At 37.6% G+C, this 20,065-nt stretch overlaps 2 protein-coding genes across 19 annotated transcripts in view; one reads left to right on the top strand and one right to left on the bottom strand.

Annotated features, from left to right (window-relative positions):
• Nucleotides 1–9,042, bottom strand: part of PPWD1 (peptidylprolyl isomerase domain and WD repeat containing 1) — a 44,334-nt gene extending 35,292 nt beyond the window's left edge. For 3 of the 4 annotated variants that reach the window (XR_014830703.1, XM_021076546.2, XM_021076547.2), the window contains exons 1-4: nucleotides 8,832–9,042; nucleotides 5,313–5,415; nucleotides 2,364–2,464; nucleotides 2,092–2,212 (exon numbers count right to left, since the gene is read on the bottom strand). Coding sequence is in view for 3 of the 4 variants with exons in the window: in XM_021076546.2 (XP_020932205.1) it covers nucleotides 2,092–2,212; nucleotides 2,364–2,464; nucleotides 5,313–5,415; nucleotides 8,832–9,027 (521 nt within the window). In the remaining variant the exon portion in view is untranslated. The remainder of the gene's footprint in view (nucleotides 1–2,091; nucleotides 2,213–2,363; nucleotides 2,465–5,312; nucleotides 5,416–8,831) is intronic. The other variant, NM_001244421.1, reaches the window with a different exon arrangement.
• A 106-nt stretch (nucleotides 9,043–9,148) lies between these two features.
• CENPK (centromere protein K) overlaps nucleotides 9,149–20,065 on the top strand; it is a 69,855-nt gene continuing 58,938 nt past the window's right edge. For 11 of the 15 annotated variants that reach the window (XR_014831452.1, XR_014831445.1, XR_014831451.1 and 8 more), the window contains exons 1-2: nucleotides 9,149–9,239; nucleotides 18,482–18,632. Coding sequence is in view for 6 of the 15 variants with exons in the window: in XM_085002412.1 (XP_084858538.1) it covers nucleotides 18,516–18,632 (117 nt within the window). In the remaining 9 variants the exon portion in view is untranslated. Of the gene's footprint in view, nucleotides 9,240–14,805; nucleotides 15,003–18,481; nucleotides 18,633–20,065 lie in introns of all 15 variants that reach the window. The other 4 variants (XR_014831453.1, XM_085002413.1, XM_085002411.1 and 1 more) reach the window with 2 other exon arrangements.

Genomic DNA, 20,065 nt, shown 5'->3' with positions numbered 1-20,065 from the left:
AGGTTAGCATGTAACAGTACACCTTATAAATCCATTCTTGAAATATTTCAGATCAAACTATTTTAGTCATGAGTATGTTCAAAAGAACATTCTGATATTACACTCATATTAGTAGTTTAATCTTAAAAATATGAGCTCTGAACATGCTACCTGGGAAAGTGTAAAAGAAATGGAAAGATTTAATCAACATACAAAACATATACTCAAAGTTGCATATATACAATTTTAATATAATGCTAATTTTTAAAGAAAAATTGAAATGTAATAGATAATACTAAATAGTAAAGATGAAAGCCATACAAAATGGGATAAAGTATAGAATAAATTTCCTATTTGTCTCAGCATATTTTCCATTCCACTTCTCCAGAGGGAGTTGCTTAGTCTGTTTCTTAAGATCCATGATATAATAATCTGTGTGAATGTAATTATGTTTAAATGTATGTATTTTACTCTGTAAAAAATATAAAAATAAAATTTCAAAAAAAATATTAAAACAGAAAAAAAAATAAACATATACTCAATTGTGTATTGCCTCCTCCAAAGGAGTCAGTCTGAGAAATCACAGTTATTCCAATGACTGAGTTAATTTAACCCTCAAAACCTTTTTCTATCAAAGCTTAAAAAAATAAAGGCATACCTTGGAGATATTGCAGGTTTGGTACCAGACCACTGCAATAAAGTGAAAGTGGCAATAAAGCAAGTCATGCAGATTTTTGGTTTCCCAGTGCATATAAAAGTTATGTTTATACTACCTGTAGTCCATTAAGTGTGCAATAGCACCATGTCTAACAAAACAATGTACATACCTTAATTAAAAAATAATTTATTGCTAAAAATGCTAATTGTCATCTGAGCCTTTAGCACATCATAATTTTTTTGTAATAATAACATTAAAGATCACTGATCACCACAACAAAAATAATAATGAAAAACCCGAAATATTCTGAGAACAAAACGTGAAATGATGACATAAAGTAAGCAAAGGCTGTTGAAAAGTATCAGTATAGACTTGCTCCATGCAGGATATTCACAAACTTCTATTTGTAAAACACACACTATATGCAAAGCACAATAAAACAAGGTATGCCTGTTCTCTTCCAATATCCTCAAAGGGGGCAAATGGTCAACATTTATGAAAAGATTTGATATTTTAAAATAGCTAAAGTCTGGGGGAAAAAAGCTGCGGAATAAGACAGATGATCAATAGGTATTTAAATATTGGTAGTCAACAACTAAGTTCTGACCACAAATAATGAGATTGATTTCCCTTAGGAAGTTCTATTACATAGTGAATTGTGTAGTTCGAACACCCCTCTCCCCTGTCTCTGCAATTCACATAGTGAAGTCCTAATTCCCAATGTGAATGTATGTGGATAAAGGGTCTTTAAGGGGTAATTAGGGTAAATGAGGTCTTAAGTGTGGGGGTCTAATCACATAGGCCTATGGCCTTCTAAGAAATGGAAGAGGAAAATATTATCCTCTCCATGCCCTGTCTGCAATGAGGACAAAGCGTGAAACCAGGAAAAGAGTCCTCACCAGAGACCACACCCTGCCGGAACCTTAATCTTGGACTTTCCAGCTTTCAGAACTATGAGAAAATAAATTTCTGTTGCTTAAGCTACCCAGTCTATGGTCTTTTGTTTAGTCTCATTATTGTAAACTCTAAATGCACAGTTTGTGTATCAATACACTTCAAAGTTTAAAATAACCAACAGTTCCAAAAATGTGCATAAGCCTTATAAGAATACAATATCATACTAGTGAAATAAGCACAGCAAAGAAGTTACTCCTATGTGACAGTAAATTAGACACGATGGATCTTCATTAATTTATTAAGTAATGTTAAATAGATATAATGAATCCTTGTTATGATGCTCTTTGGACATTTCTGCTGTAATTAATGACAAAAACCACAGCAGAAGCCCCCAAACAGCATCATAACAAGGATTCATAATATATAATTTTCCCCAATAAAATCTAAAAGTATATTTTAATGGAATGGCAATATACTGTTTAGAAGTACATATGAAATGAAGTTCAGTTCAAAATGTTTTTCACTAAGTTAAAAAAAATACTTTAAAAAAGACTCACCCAAGCTTCAGCATATTGATCATGTCAAAGTTCACTACATCAAACACCTTCATTGCTTTATCATCACCCACAGAACAGAATAATGCTCCCTCAGAGCTAACTGCAATACTCTCAATAATTCCTATTTAAATAAATCAAATTAAAACATTCCAGTGAATACCCATGTAATGGACAAATTCAAAGAAAAAAAAAAAAAAAAGCATTTTAAAAGAAACTTTTTAACCAGTACAGTTTAAAGAGAGTCAAAAAAATAAAAAAGGGAAAAATCTTACCTAGGTGACTACGAAAATGTTTAACAAATTCAATTCCCTCTTCTATTTTTTTCCAGAATTTAACATGTCCATCATGACTGGCAGTAATGATAAAGTCTGTTCTGTAAGTATTAAATTGTAAAAGTTAATTTCTAAAACAGATCTATGAATCAGTATTCTTGAAGCAATCATTCACTGAGAATCTTGGACTCTCAAATAAAAGCTTAAAAAAAAATCTTTATCTTAGGGTAGAAAGAACATTGCCAAATTTAAAGCTCTTTTCTGGATATTATAACAGTTGCTGCTGCATAAATTTTAACCCTGAGAGATAGGACCAGAATTGACATTAAAAAAAGAAAGAAAGAAAAAAACCCAACTCACCAGGAATCACTAGATCTTACGGTTCTTTAACACTAAAATGACCCTACAGAGTCTTTTCACAGGGAAAATGTACTATTTTTCAGAAGCTGACAAATAATTAAATCCCAAGATACCACTTTCATATGCAGCAAAATTCAATGTAAGTTTGTTTCTTATACTATCCAAGGTATTTTAGTTGTTTATGCATCAAAAAGATTTTGTACAGCATTGCCTCCTCTGTCAGGTATATAAAAATAGAAACCTCTCAGAGTTTCCTTGCTGTGCAGTGGGTTAAATATCCAGCATTGTCACTGCAGAGGTCTAGGTTGCTGCTGTGGTGAAGGTTCAATTCCTGGCTTGGGAACTTTTGCATGCGGTGGGCGATGCCAAAAACAAACAAACAAACAAACAAACAAACAAAGGGGTTCCTGCTGTGGTGCAGCAGGTTTAAGATCAATCTGGTGTTGTTTCTTGGCAGCATGGGTTCAATCTCCGGCATTGCCCCAGCTGTGGTATAGGTCACAGATGGCTCAGAGTTGGTTCCTGGCCAGGGAACTTCCATATAATGCAGTTGCAGCCACTGGGGGAAAAAAAAAAGTAAAATTAGGAATTTGGTTTTTGTTTTTTTTGTTGTTGTTGTTGTTGTGTTTTTTTAGGGTTGTATCTGGGGCACATGAAGTTTCCAGGCTAGGGGTTGATTCAGAGCTGCAGTTGCCATACATCACAGCCACAGCAATGCTGGATCCTTAACCCACTGATGACACCTGCATCCTCATGGATACTAGTTGGGTTCTTTACTAATGAGCCAAAATGGGAATTCCTAGGAAGTATTTTTTAAACATTAAATGTAATCACCCAGGTTCATAGCTGGAGACTGGCATTCAATATCAGATCTGCATAACTTCAAAACTTTCTATAACTTCAAAACTTTCCTTAACTTCAAAACCTAGGTTTCTATGAAATCTTCAAAAATCTTTCTACTACACTCTGCTGCCTTAGGCTAAACAAATAAAGAAACCTGGAGTGAGTGAATGCTAGTCCTATATGCTGCTTTTTAGACTGACAACTTTAGATTTGGAAAAGTACTAATATTTGGTCAGAATTATCCCATAAATGAAATATAAATATATATATTTTTTAATATTTTATTTTATTTTATTTTTTTGTCTTTCTGTTGTTGCTATTTCTTGGGCCGCTCCCGCAGCATATGGAGGTTCCCAGGCTAGGGGTTGAATTGGAGCTGTAGCCACCGGCCTACGCCAGAGCCACAGCAACGCGGGATCCGAGCCGCGTCTGCAACCTTCACCACAGCTCACGGCAACGCCGGATCGTTAACCCACAGAGCAAGGGCAGGGACCGAACCCGCAACCTCATGGTTCCTAGTCGGATTTGTTAACCACTGCGCCACGACGGGAACTCCATAAATATATTTAACTTAATTTATATCTATCTCCAAAAAAGAGACTGATCCAAATACCCAAGTAATTCACCTGCTTCTTTCCATACTCACTGCTAATATCATCCTGGCCACCATCATCCGTATTTCTATATTAGCTTCCTAACTTCTCTCTGTATTCATTCTTACTTTATTTGAATCCATTCCTTTCACTAGAGCCAAAATGGTCTTTAAAAAAAAACAAAAGTCTGATGACACTCCTGATAAAGTTCATGGAATAACATTATGGCTCAGCAGAAACAAATCTGACTAGGATGCAGGTTTGATCTCTGGCCTTGCTCGGTGGGTTAAGGATCTGGCACTGCCATGAGCTGTGGTGTAGGCTGCAGATGTGGCTCAGATCTGGTGTGGCTGTGGCTGTGGCATAGGCTGGCAGCTACAGGTCCGATTTGGCCCCTAGCATGGGAAGCTCCATGTGCCACGGGTATGGCCCTGAAAAGACAAAAAAAAAAAAAAAAAAAAAAAAAAAAAAAAAAAAAAAAAAAGGAATAGAAAGTCCTCTGCATCTAGTCCTACCCTTTTTCCTCCATTCTCATCTGTCATTTAACCTTTCTAAATTCATTTTCCTATCTATGAATGGAAACATCACAACTGTCTTTCTAACCATGTAGATCTATAAATGGAAAGTAAATAATATACTACCTTAGAAGATTATTAAGATAAATGAAACACTTTATGAAAAAGCCTTGGTACAGTACCTGGATATGAGGTCAACAAAGGGTAGAATATTACAATTATTATCCTTCTTCAAGTCCCTTTTCAGCTATTTTGAAGGCCCTATGATATTGCCCAGAATGTTTTAGAGCTCATCATTTTCTCCATAAGTACTTAAGAGGCCAGCTACCAATTACTCCCATCTTAGTTAATATACTCTTCTTCTGGGAAGTTCACACACTACCTGGATCATCCCCTTTTGGAATTTATCTCCAAAAGACATGTATACAAAGTAGAGAATTCTGTCTTAGAGCATGCATTCCTTGTATGATTTTGGAAAGAACATGTTAAGTCTTTATTTAACATAAACTATTACAAAACCTAGGGAATGAAACAGAAAATTTTAATATCCTGAAGTTACTACTACAAATATATCTCAAGATTGAAGCAGTTAAGGAAAGTAAACTTTTCAGAAAAAAATAAAGATGTGATAGACTTACTTGGTGCACACAACATGGGTGATGACATCTCTGTGCATGTAACTGCGTTCATACATGGAAGCACTGGGAAGATTATCAAGATAGACTCTTTCAAACTCTAGAACTAGAAAAAAAATTATTTTTTAACAACTAGAACTAAATACAATTTTGTATTTTCTTCCAGATTTTTTTTCTTTGTTCTTTTTATGGTTGCACCTGTGACAATGAAAGTTTCTGGGCCAGGGGTCAAATTGGAGCTACAGCAGTGGCCTATGCCAGTCATGGCAACACTGGATCCGAGCCGAATCTGTGGCCTATGCCATAGTTTGCAGCAATGCTGGATCTCGAGTGAGAGAGGCCAGAGATCAAACCCGCATCCTCACAGAGACAATGTTGGGCTGTTAACCTGCTGAGTCACTACAGGAACTCTCAGGTATATAAAGATGCTTAACTGTTCCCAGAGCATAAGAACTGAGTGATTCTGGCTTAATACAAAAGATTCTATTAAAAACAAAACAAAACAAAACAAAAAAAACCTTAGCAAGCTTCAGGAAAACACCACAACCATCTTTCTAACCTTGTAGATCCAATTATTACTGGTAATTTAAATAAATAATAAGAAGCCTATGACCACCTAGAATATCCATTTATCTTGAAGGCACTGATCCTCTTTGAAGTCAATGATACCGGGTTTGAAACAGGTAAACATAGTAAATGCTTCTATTTTTAGAGCTAAGAAAATCCTAATGAATGTCAGTTGAGTGCTTCTCAAACTTTTTCCAAGGGCAAAATTTTAAGAGTGGTAATCTGAAGAAATATTTCATTATATAAGTAATAAATATTTTTCCTCGTAAAAAAATGACATTACACCCATATCAAACAAAACAATTCAAAGATGGCCAAACATGTATACAAAAAGTTCCTAAATTAAACATGATTGTTCCATGAATTTTCATAACTACTATACAGCAGACTCAAAGTTACGTCCAACAAATGACTCTTTATTTTTAGTAAGAGAAGCCCCATTTTTATATGGGAATATTGACATCCAGCACTAAGGTCTTTCTCACCTCTGCAGTTAGGTGTGATCATGTACCAATGAGGTAAAAGTGGAAGCAGTGTTAATAGTCAAGATGCCTCCTTGAAGAGGTGTGCCCTTCTTCCATTCCTCAATCCTACAGCTGGGAATTGGGAGATGAGCACTGTAATTCTAATCACCACTAAGAATAAAGATGAGGTCCAAACCCTAGTGATGTGAGGGCAGAAAGCTGGAAAGACCCTAGGTCCCTTTGGAGCCTCTACACCAATCCTAGATTGTCTACTTTAGGACTTTTACACATGAGAGAAGTATTTCACTATCTTTTTAATGTTGTTGTCATTTTGGATTTTTCTATAATATGTAGCTAAATTTAATCCTATCTGATACTTATTCCCTTTGCTATGTGTTAGTCCACTTGTTGAACAGTTACTGAAAACAAAACAGTTTCCAAGGCACATGGACATAAAGCAGAGTAAAATATAGTTCCTGTCCTTGGGAAAACATCAATTTAATAAAAGGTAGTGCCATAAAATCATTGATAGTGTCTTTGTGAAAATGTTTACAAAAGTCCAATGTCCAAAGAACAAAGTTAAAGGGGGTGGTTCTATTTGTAGAAAGTTAAGTATATTATTAAACCCTTGTCTTCTTAGAAATCTTCAATGACATTTTTCTACCATTTCATACATATTTTTTTAAATTTCAACTTTTTCTTCAAGCTGAATACACTACCGACTGGCTTAAAAAGAATAATTTAGCTGTCTCAACTGCGTTAATTTTATAAGCTCTTTGTCTTCTAATGCTAATATCAGAATTTTGGTATTTTTGGATTTTTCCATTCCCTCCGCTCATTTCCATAAAAAAAGACATGAAATACAATGCAATAAATTACTAGTATAAACAATGTAATATTCATTCATTCAATACTTATTGATAATCTGCTACATTCAAAGCACTATACCAAGCATTGGAGCAAAACAGGCACGGCCCTCATTCTTATACACTTAAGTCTTTTTTTCTTCATCCTTTTTAATGGTTGCACCTGTGGCACATGGAAGTTCTTGGGCCACGCATTCAATGTGAGCTGCAGTTGTGACTTACTACATAGCTGTGGCAATGCTGGATTCTTTAACCCACTGGGGATAGAACCCATGTCTCTGCAGAGACCCAACTGCTGCGGTCAGATTCTTAACTCAATGTACTACAGCAGGAACTCCATTCTTACAGTCTTAACAGTCTTAACATTAATCAAACAATCACATGAATAAATATATAATTATAAAACACAGCAAGTGCAATGAGGAAACACTTGCTATAAGGACATTTAACAGGAAGACTATCAGTGAAAAAGATAATGCACTTTCAGGGTGTTGGTGTACAGTGTTCAAAAAAGTAGCTTCTTCAAAATTCAAATACACAAAATTTGAAGGCTAACTATAAATTCAGTGTGATAAACATACCTCAGATTTATGATCAACGTGCTTTAGAAACCCAGCCCTGACTGGAGAGGTCGCAAGTTTCCTAAAGGAGTTTATAGCTCAACTGACTGCTAAAGGCTGAACAATAGTTAGCTAGTTGAAATGGGTGAGGGAAATCATTCCAGGTAGAGACACCAGGATACCTATGAGTAAGAAGGAGCTACAAGTTTTTGGGAGAGGGAAGTAATGGAAATGTGCTGAGGGAGGTTAAGGAGAGATCATATCAAGAAGGGCTTTGTATGTTATGTTAGGGAGTTTGGACATTGTTTTGAAAATAATGAGAAATCACTTAAGAATTTTAAGAAGGGAGAATAGTAAAGATCTGAACTTCTAGAAAGATCATATTTTAATGGTGTGATACGTTCAAGGAAAACATTTCAAAGAACTTGAGAAATCTATCCCCTTCACCACTCCTCTTGTTTGATAAAATTCTGTCACTATTCCACGTTAGGGGCAAAATGCTTCAGGCCATGGTACCTCATGAGTAGTTTGAAAACCACAGACCTCGGTTTTAAGATAAAAAAAAATCTGTGATCCAGGAAACTTATTAATTAGGTCAGAAAACGCAGCAGTGTAAAAGTTAGGACTGAAATAATACTTCTCTATTCTTCAAGATTCTGATACAGGCACCACCTTCCCTGGCGGCCCCATACACCACTCTAGAGCTAAAAGCCTTAAATAGAACCAGTACTCATTTCTATATCTGCTAAATAAGTTAAAAATTCCAACCTCACATGGCTGATGCATGTATTAAACAAGAGGGGCCAAACAACTAAGTATCGGCGTTAAGCTTTAGCAGCTATTGTAACAAATCGGTGATAAATACTGTTAGATATTATTTAAAAGACGCGTTACTCAGCCCAAATCACTATTTCGGGAGCATAAAAGAGCGAGAAGTGAAAAGACGACCCTTTGTTCCGAGGGCACAAACCCCCACAATCACACATCCCCGTTTTGAGATCTGGCTTGAACTCTACCACGCAAGGGACGCAGCATTCCAACTCGCTCTGTGCCTATCTCAGCTACCTTTCCTCTTCTTGGCCAATGTTGCCTCTACAGGTAAAGGCCCAACCCAGCGTTCTTCACTTTCCTCTTCATTTTCTTGGGTCACTGCCACTGCCACTGCCAGCTCTCTTTCGCTGAGTTCCGTTTTTTCTGGTTCCTCCGGGACCCGGCGCCTTCTCTTGCTCAGCTGTGAATCGCTGCCGCTTTCTGCCGCCATGTTGTCCGAATCGTCAGAAAAAGTGCGACACTCACAGCTCCGCTACCAATCCTGAATCAGCGGCGCAGCCCTCGCGTCAGCGGCGGAGAGCATTACGGGATTGGCTGGGATGGGTGGGAGCAGTTCCAATCAGTAAGCAGCGCGCGGAGGTTCTGGGCGCGGAGCCGCGACTCCGGTAGGCTGAGGAGACCTGAATTTGCGGCCCTGCGGTGGTAAGCGACGGACCGGGAAGCGCGCCCTTATGTTTGAAACTTGCCCCCGGGTTGGCATCGAGCTATGACCCCGGTAGTGGGACGCTTACGTCCGAGGAACTACCTAACGGCCAGCCAGGCCTTGAGTCGCGTTCTTCACTCTAGAACCCCGACTGTTAGGCGAGAAAGACGCAAGGGTGGGGGAATTTAAAGAACTGGTTAATTTGCAGGCCTCCCTTCAGGTGCTTCAAATAGGACTTTTTTCCTCAGCTTCTTGATTATTTCACACGGTCTCTGAAGAAAGTGGTGAGCGCTTGTTATTGTGGGGGAGAGCGAGGGGCGGGGCAGAAAACCAGGCCTAGTAACCTAAGTTACCGAGCAGCACCATCCACCCTTCTGCCTTCACTGTGGTCAAGGTTTCCATCCCTTAGTGACCTTCTGGACTTAAGCTCTCTTCTTTAAAAAAGAAAAAAAATTAATTGTGGTAAAAAAAACTACAAAATTCTCTGTTAAAAAATTGAGGTAAGGAGTTCCCGTCGTGGCTCAGTGGTTAACGAATCCCACTAGGAACCATGAGGTTGCGGGTTCGATCCCTGGCCTTGCTCAGTGGATTAGGGATCCGGCGTTGCCGTGAGCTGTGGTGTAGGTCGCAGACACGGCTCGGATCCCGCGTTGCTGTGGCTCTGGCGTAGGCCGGTGGGTCCAGCTCCGATGAGACCCCTAGTCGGGGAACCTCCATATGCCGTGGGAGCGGCCCTAGAAAAGGCAAAAAAAAAAAATTTTTTTTTGAAGTAAAATTGACATACAATATATTAGTTTCAGATATACACTATAATGATTCGATTTTTGTATATATTGTGAAATGACGACCACAGTAAGTCTAGCTAACATCCATTACTGTACATAGTTACAGAATTATTTTTCCCCTGTGGTGAGAACTTTTAAAGTCTTCTCTCTTAGCAACTTTCAAATATGCAATACAGTATTATTAACCGTATTCAACATGCTGAACATTATGTTCCCATGATTTAGTTTATAATTGTAAGTTTGTACCTTTCAACCCTCTTCACTTATTTGCTCCTTACCCCTGCTCTGGCAACCACCAGTCTGTTCTTTGTATGTATGAGCTTGATTTTTTTTTTCTGTTTATTTATATTTATATTTTACAGATAAGTGAGATATCATGTGAGATCATGTGAGATCATGTGGTATGTCTTTCTGTCTGATTTATTTCACCTAGAATAATGGTCTCAAGGTCCATCTACGTTGTTGGAAGTGGCAAAAGTTCATTCTTTTTTTTTTTTTTTTTTTTTTTTTTTTTGCTTTTTGGGGCCATGCTAGCAGTATATGGAAGTTCCCAGTCTACAGAGCTACAGCTGAGGGACTATGCCACAGCCACAGCAACTTGGGATCTGAGCCGTGTCTGTGGGCTACACTACAACTCATGGAAATGCTGGATCCTTAACCCACTGAGGTCAGGGATCAAACCCGCATCCTCATGGATACTAGTTGGCTTCATTTCTGCTGAGCAAAGTGACTCAGTCATATGTATATATATATATATGTATATATATATATATACACACACACATATATATATATATATTTATAAAATACTCTTTTTCTCACATTGTCCTCCATCATGTTCCATCACAAGTGACTGGATTTAGTTCACTGTACTGTACAGCAGGATCTCATTGCTTATCCACTCCAAATGCAATATTTGCATGTATTAATCCCAGATTTCCAATCCTTCCCCCTTGGCAACCACAAGTCTGTTCTCTAAGTCTTTGAGTTTCTTTTCTGTGGAAAGGTTCATTTGTGCCATATGTTAGATTCCAAATATAAGTGATATCATAAGGTATTTGTCTTTCTTGTTCTGACTGACTTCACTTAGTATGAGAATCTCTAGTTCCATCCATGTTGCTGCAAATGGCATTATTTTGTTCTTTTTTATGGCTGAGTAGTATCCCATTGTGTATATGTACTACATCTTCTTAATCCATTCATCTGTCAATGGACATTTAGATTGTTTCTATGTCTTGGCTATAGTGAATAGTGCTACGGTGAACATAGGGGTGCACGTATCATTTTCAATATAGTTTTTGCCAGATGTATATGCAGGAGTGGGATTGTAGGATCATATGATAGCTCTATATTTAGTTTTCTGAGGAACCTCCATACCATTTTCCATAATGGTTGTACTCATTTACATTCCCGGAAGTACTTCTTAAAGTTTTTGTTTTTCTTCTAAATTTTTTTTTTTTTTTGGTCTTTTTAGGGCCGAACCTGTCGCATGTGGAGGTTCCCAGGCTAGGTGTCTGATTGGAGCTGTAGCTGCCAGCCTATGCCACAGCCACAGCTACGCCTGATCCGAGCTGCATCTGTGACCTACACAGCTCAAGGCAATGCCAGATCCTTGATCCACTGAGCAAGGCCAGGGACCGAACCTGCAACCTCATGGATCCTAGTCAGATTCGTTAACTACTGTGCCATGACGGGAACTCCAGGTTTTCTTGTTTATTTGTATAAAAATGCTACATTGAGCTGCAAATTCAACTAACTTGTGAATAGCTACACACACACACATACACAATATTTTTGCATATTGATAATGAGTTTTATTGGCTAGTATTCTATGAAATGGGGAAAGATCAATTTGCACTTAATATCTAAATTAAGGTATATTTATAATAGTAAATTATGTGGTTTTTTTTTTTTTTTTTTTTTTTGCTTAAAAATATTCTAAAATAGGGAGTTTCCGTCGTGGCTCAGTGGTAAATGAGCCTGACTAGTATCCATGAGGACGTGGGTTTGATCCCTGGTATTGCTCAGTCAGTTAAGGATCTGGTGTTGCCCTGGAGCTGTGTTGTAGGTTGCAGATAGGCCTTGGATCTCATGTTGCTGTGGCTGTGGTGTAGGCTGGCAGCTGCTCGGTTTCATCCCCTAGCCTGGGAACCTCCATATGCGGATTGACAGCCCTAAAAAGACAAAAGCCAAAAAAAAAAAATTCTAAAATAGTTAATGATTGTTTATTGTTTTATGAATTTAGCTGCATATTTTGTGTACAGCAAGGAAGATGCTCAGTGTATACATTTTTGGATGGTGTAAGTTATTTAACCAATCTTCTACCATTTGACATTCAGATTAATATTAAAGTTAATAGCAGATATTGATGTTTCTTTATATGCTAGGTACAGTTCTAAGAGTTTTACTTATGTTAACTCACTTGATTGTCATAACAATCCTATAGAGTAATAGTATCTTCATTTTACAGATAAGGAAACTGAGGCACTGACAGTTTAAATAGCTTGTCAAAAGTCATATGGCTTATAAGTATTGAAACCAGATTTAGATTTAGACAGTGTGATTATAGAATTCACTCTCATAAAGTGTTTCATAGATAATTCTGCATCAGTAAGCAGACTTGTGTAGACTTATGTAAATATATGTATCTGTAGGATTATTCCTAGGAGTAGACTTTCTAGGTCAAATGATAAATACATTTAAAATTTTGAAGAATATTGCTAATTATCCTAGAAGGGATTGGTCTACAGCAGTGCATGCCTTTTGTTCTACACTATTGCCAATATTATTTGTTATTCATTTTTCAATTTTTCTAGTCTGAATGAAGAATATCTTTTTGTTTAATTTGCGTTTTTGTGAGTTGTTAAGGATAAGAATGCATTTTTCTACGTTTGAAAGGTACTTTTTTTAAATTCTTGATTTGTGTTCTTTGCCCATTTCCATTAGATTGTTTTGATTGTTGGCCTTTTTATTACAAAGTAAAATACAGACACACACAAAAAAAACCCCACAAAAAATAAATGTTAAGTTTAGAAATTACTATAAGGTGAACTTTACCACCATGCAGATCAAGAAATAAAGCTTTGATAATCACCTCAGAAGTCTCTCCATTTGACCCATTCCAATCACAGCCCTGTGTCTCCTTTTATCTCCTCCCTCTCTGTCCAAAAGTAATAATATCTTGCTTTTATAGTGATGACTTTTTTATGTTTTTTTTTTCTAGGGCTGCACCCATGGCATGCGGAGGTTCAGAGGTTCTGAGGCCATGGTTTGAATTGGAGCTTTATCTGCCAGCCACAGCCACAGCCATGCCAAATCTGAGCCTCATCTGCGACCTGTACCACAAGTCATAGCAATGCCAGATCCTTAACCCACTGAGCAAGGCCAGGGGTCGAACCTGCGTCCTCATGGATACTAGTTAGATTCATTTCTGCTGAGCCACGATGGAAACTCCTTTTTAGTGTTTTTTTTTTTTTTAATGATTGGTTGTTGGTTTTTTCTTATTTATGGTCATTTATTACTTATTAAGGAAATTAGGTGTTGGGTGCCATATGTATATACATATTTTAAGTTTTGGGGTTTTAAATTTTAACTTTTTAATAATATCTTTCTATATTCAGAATTTTAAAAATTTAATATAGTTTTGTATTTTACTTAGTTTTGTTTAGAAAGGCCATTTCTAATCTAAGACCTAAAAAAATGTTTCTCCCTTTTCTTTTTTTTTTTTTTTTTTTTTTGTCTTTTGTCTTTTTTGTTGTTGTTGTTGTTGTTGTTGTTATTGTTGCTATTTCTTGGGCCGCTCCCGCGGCATATGGAGGTTCCCAGGCTAGGGGTTGAATTGGAACTGTAGCCACCGGCCTACGCCAGAGCCACAGCAACGTGGGATCCGAGCCGCATCTGCAACCTACACCACAGCTCACGGCAACGCCGGATCGTTAACCCACTGAGCAAGGGCAGGGACCGAACCCGCAACCTCATGGTTCCTAGTCGGATTCGTTAACCACTGCGCCACGACGGGAACTCCTCCCTTTTCTTTTTTATGGTTTAGGTTTTTTGAGGGATGAAGGAGTAGTGTAAAGATTGAGATATATATATTTAGGCTTATTCCCCCCAGCCAAATACCATGCAGTTTGTTAATGAGGGTAGTTATATAGGCCAAAGAATACCTGAAAAAAAAAAATCAGTGTATATCGTAGGTCTATAAAGGTGTAACTCTAGAAAGGCTTTGTACTGTGTTCCATTTTTCTTTTTTCTTTTTTTAGTCTTTTTAGGGCTGCACCTCAGCCTATGGAGGCTCCCAGGCTAAGGGTCGAAGTGAAGCTGTAGCTGCTGGCCTCACCATAGCCATAGCAACGCTGGACCCCAGCTGCATCTGTGACCTATACCATAGCTCATGGCAACACAGGATCCTTAACCCACTGAGCAAAGCCAGATTCGTTTCCACTGAGCCACGACAGGAACTCCTGTGTTCCATTTTTTTAATTTGCCTATTTATGTGCTAATTGAACACTGTCATAATTAGTATAGTTTTATAATATGTTTAACACCTGGTAAGGCAAGTCTTACATCTTAATCTTCATGAGGATCTTGGTTTTTTTGTCATTTGTACTTCCATGTAAGTATTAGAATTAGCTTGTCAAGTGCCACAAAAATTAAAACCTAAAATTTTGAATTAAGATTTGGTAGATCATCTTGGGGGAAATTTATGTCTTTACAATATTGAATCATTCAATCTATGACTATCTCTATTGACATTTTATTTATTTATTTTTCTTTTTAGGGCCGTACCTGAGGCATATGAGAGTTCCCAGGCTAGGTGTTGAATAGGAACTGCAGCTGCCAGCCTACACCACAGCCACAGCAGCACCATATCCGGGCTACATCTGTGACCTACACCACACCTCGTATCAACGCCAGATCCTTAACCTACAGGGTGGGACCAGGGATCGAACCTGCATCCTCATGGATAGTAGTCAGGTTTGTTACCACTAAGCCACAATGGGAGCTCTACCTATTGATATTTTAAAAACCTCTCTGTTGTTAAATAATAGATTAAGCAATAGAAAACTTACATTCCATATGAATAAAAATATTTTGGGGAGTTGGGTCATTTTGATTTGCATTTGATGTTGTAGGATAAACATCCTCATTGTTTTTTTACTGCTCTGTCTACCTCCTTAAAATTGCCAAACTTTGAATCTCATGCCACCAGACTCTGCTACCCATCATTTCTCCTTGCAGCAGTTATATTCAAGATTTCTTCATTCCTTGAATATTTTTATCTCTTCGCTCACTATCACCGTCTTCTGCACTACTATCTTAATTCTTGGTGGTTTTAATATCCATGTAGATCTTTCAGATAACCTGGCGTCTTTTCTTGACCCCCTTTCCTCCGATAATTATATTCTTCATCTTAGCTACTCACTCTTATGGTAATACCTGAAAGACTTTGTCATTCTTTCATTTTGTCTCTGTCTGGACAAATGTTGCTACACTATAGAGGAAAACACACAACCATGTTCTTCTTTCAGTTTAAATTCATGACTACTAATCTTAAGTGGGCCTTTAATGCCACCCAGTAATCTTATTATTTTACTCTCTCTCAATCCCTTGTGAATCTATTTTAACTTTTTTTTTCTGTTCTTAAACCTCCAGTGCTTTTTCCCCGTCTTTATTCATAGCTGATATCCTTAGTTACCATTTCATTAATAAAGGAGAAACAGTCCACATAGAACTTCCACAAGCTCCTACCAACACATTTCTTCACCTGCCTGTATCTGTGCCCCAATATTCTCCCTACCTTCCCATTAAAATGAACTGTACATGCATCTATCTGGAGCCAACTCCGTCTACTTGTGTATTGGATCCAATTCTTTTTCCTCTCCTTCCTCTTCTGCATCATAAATGTTTCCTTCTCTTATTGTATCATATAAAGAAGCTGTATTTTCTCCCATCTTAAAAAACAACAACAACAGGAATTCCCTGGTGACCTAGTGGTTAAGGACCTGGCATTGTCACTGCTGTGGCTCAAGTTTGATCCCTGGTCTGGGAACTTGTGCATCCAAACAAAACCCAAACTCTCTCCATCCCAAATCTCCCTCCTGCTGGTACTCATTTGTCCTTTCCTCTAAATAAAAAATTCTTGAAAATGTATATACTGGATATGTCCAGTTCCTTGCCTTATAGTCTCTCTTGAATCCACTCTAGACAGGTTTCACTTCTACCATCCTACTAAAACTGCTTTTATGAAGGTTAGCAATGACCTCCATTACTTTAATGAAATTGTGTGACAAATTAATCTAAAATTGAGAGGTATAAAACAACCATTTATTAGGCTTAGTCACTCTTTGCATTGAGAATTCAGACATCACACAGCAGGGACAGCTTGTCTCAGCTCCACGGTGTGTGAGTTTTTGTCTAGAACACTCAAAAACTGAAGACTGATTATCAGAAAATTGGTTCATATGTGTGTCTGGTGGTTGATGCTTGCTTCTGGCTAGTTCCTTTCTGTGTGAGCTTCTCCAGGTTCTAGTTTGTGCTTCCTTATAGCATTGTGGCTGGGTTGCAAGGGTGAATATTTCAAGATGTAAGCCTTTCACGACTTAGTCTTAGAAGTCATGTGACTTCACTTCTGTTGCATTCTGTTCATAAAAGTAGAAAGTTATATTCAGATTCAAGGGGCGGATAAACAGTCTTTGCCTCTAGATGGAGCACAACAACCTAAAATATTGCTATTTTTGGAAAAATGCAGTCCCCTATCCATATTGCCAAGTGAATTGTAAATTCTCTGTTTTTATCTTATTTGATCTACCATTAGTATTTGATAATTCATCACTCCTTTGAATACTTATCTTAGATTTCAGGATATCATACTCTTGTTTTTCCTTTTGCCTTATTGGTCACTCCTCAGAGTATTAAAGTGGTTTTTTCCTCATCTCAATCTCTCCAGGTCTGGAACTCTTCTCATTTCTTTCTGTACAGTCTTGCTTTTTTGATCTCACCCAGACTTGTGGCTTTAAATATGCGTATGGGAATGACTCTCAAATTCTAGTCTGAAACTTTCCCATGAACTCCAAACATGTATATCCAGTTGCCTAAATAGCAGTTCCACTAATAGACACCTTAAATTAACACATCCTACACTCCCTCAGATTCTTGCTGAATCTGTCTCTTCTACCATCTTTCCCATCTCAGAAACTAGCATCTCCATCTTTCTAGTTGCTTAGGCCCAAACTTTTAAAATAAGAATTGATTCATCTTTCTTTGCTGCTCTACATACAGACTCTTAGGAAATCCTTTTGGCTCTGTCTTGGAAATATATTTAGAACTGGACATTTTGTATCCTAGTCTCTATCTTACTTGTATCATTCTATAGTAGGCTTTCTAACTGGTTTTCCTGGTTCTCTCCTTACTGGCTGTAGTTTGAGTTATTATAATGTTAAAATGTAGTACAGGAGTTCCCCTTGTGGCTCAGTGGGTTATGAACCTTACTAATATCCATGAGATTGTGGGTTCAATCCCTCAATGGGCTAAGGACCCAGTGTTGCCCAGTGATCTGTGGTGTATGTAGGTCACAGATGTGGCCTGGATCCTGCATTGCTGTGGCCATGGCTCCAATTCGACCCTTAGCCTGGGAACTTCCATATGTTGCAGATGTGGCTCTAAAAAGCAAAATAGGAGTTCCCATCATGGCGCAGTGGTTAACGAATCCGACTAGGAACCATGAGGTTGCGGGTTCGGTCCCTGCCCTTGCTCAGTGGGTTAATGATCCGGCGTTGCTGTGAGCTGTGGTGTAGGTTGCAGACGCGGCTCGGATCCCGCGTTGCTGTGGCTCTGGTGTAGGCCTGTGGCTACAGCTCCGATTCGACCCCTAGCCTGGGAACCTCCATATGCCGCGGGAGCAGCCCAAGAAATGGCAAAAAGACAAAAAAATAAAAAAAATAAAAAAAATAAATAAATAAAATAAAAAGCAAAATAATAATAATTCAAATCATGGCATTTCTCTGTTTAAAACCTTAAAATGGCCTACAAAGCCCACATAATCTCACCTTTATTATCTCTCTTTCCCTGAATACCTACACACCTTCCTTCTCTTCTTCATGTTTTTGCTAAGTTGTCAACTTCTCATTGACCTAATATAACCACCTTATGTAAAATTAAATTGTCCCAGTCTTAGCACTCCCTGTGGTTTCTTCCTTGTCTTGCTTTTCTTCATAGTACTTATAAATTATTTAATATATAACACTGTATATTTTAGAAGTATTTTTATTTTATTTATAACTTATTTATTTATATTTATTTAAGTCATTTTAGCTTACTGTTTTCCTCAACTACATTGTAAGCTTCATAGTTGGAGGGATTTTTGCTTATTTTTTTCACAGTTTCCTCTTTAGCTCTTAGGTGAATATCTGGCAGTTAATAGTTAAAAATTATTAAATGAATAATTTTTACTTTAGTTTCTCTTATAAGGCTAAGAAAATTACAAGGCACATGTCAGTGAATCAGCAAGATCTAGATCCAGATAGTACCACAGATGTGGAAGATGTTACAGATGCTGAAGAAGAACTCATTAAAAAATGTGAAGAAATGTGGAAAGATATGGAAGAAGTAAGTATCAAGAGATAAAAGTAATATACCAATTAATACTATAAGATTGAATTCAATTTCAGTAATAAACTTAGCAAAGAAATAATTATGCTTGTTCCTGAAAGCCAGTGTATTATATGATAAATATTTATATATTTTTAGACCTATAAGCATTCATTTAAGGAAGGTTTGCACTAGATGAGTTGTAGAAAGAGAAAAAATTATGGCAGTCCCTGTCCATAAGGAGACTATCATCTAATGGGGACAATAGCATCTTATATTAGAAGCTGTGTGTTGAAGTTTGAAGATTCTACTTAGGATACTGAGCCTGGACTAAAGGGGTCAAAGATAGTTTTCTAAAAGAGGAAATAACCGAATTCATTTCTAAAGAGTAAAGCCAGTTAAAGAGAGAGGTATACATAGCAGAAAATACAAAACATACAATGTTGGGAGAGTCTAGAGCACTCCAGGTAGAATAGTATCAAATGTAAATTAGGAGAAGAAGGAGTCATGGAGTGAGATGGGGGAGGTAATTGGGGCAATCACATGAAGGATTTTGTGGGGTGGATATTATGGGGAACCATTAAAGGATTATAAACATGAAGTGACATGAGATATGTAGTTTGAGAAAAATAATTGGTACTTTTGAAGAAGATCTAATGCAGAAGAGAGACTACAGATAGAAAGAGTGTTCATGAGGCTCTAATAGTAGTTCTGGTAAGAAGTACTGAAGGACTAAGTCTTACCATTGCAGATAGAAGGATGAATTCAAGAGATATTAAGGAGGTTAGACCAGAAGGACTTGGAAATTAATTGTTGTGAAATGGGGAGGGGAAATTACAAATAGCTTCAGCTTCCTGGTTTGGGCCATTGACTGGTTATTTCCTACAGTAGTGCATAGAAAGGGGGATAACACATAGTCACAGAGTTTGAGTGAAAATAGGAATTAATTTAGAAAATGTTGTGGTTGAAAATGTAAATAGGAGTTCTCGTCATGGCTTAGTGGTTTAATGAATCCGACTAGGAACCATGAGGTTGCAGGTTCAATCCCTGGCCTTGCCAGGGTTAAGGATCTGGTGTTGCCATGAGCTGTGGTATAGGTTGCAGATGTGGCTCAGATCTGGCATTGCTGTGCCTGTGGTGTTGCTGTGAGCTCTGATGTAGGTTGCAGATGTGGCTCAGATCTGGCATTGCTGTGCCTGTGGTGTAGGCTGACAGTTGTAGCTCCGATTAGACTCCTAGCCTGGAAACCTCCATATGCCATGGGTATGACCCAAAAAAGACAAAAGACAAAAAAAAAACCAAAAAAACAACAACAAAAGAAATGTAAATACATTTCAATATATTTTGAAAATGCATTTATATTTTCTGAGCTAAGGTGGTAGACTCACTTCTATGTTATATAGTATGCTGGTAAAAATTTGTTTTACTTTACCTAGTGTAATATGTGATGT

The sequence above is a fragment of the Sus scrofa genome, chromosome 16, assembly GCF_054392235.1.
Source record: "Sus scrofa isolate SSC_HxYL_T2T_F1_AM1 chromosome 16, Sscrofa_HxYL_maternal_Yorkshire_Landrace_v2.0, whole genome shotgun sequence".
In the NCBI taxonomy this organism is placed as follows: domain Eukaryota; kingdom Metazoa; phylum Chordata; class Mammalia; order Artiodactyla; family Suidae; genus Sus; species Sus scrofa.
Note: the sequence above shows the minus strand (reverse complement) of the source record. Positions and strands in the feature narration are given on the sequence as shown.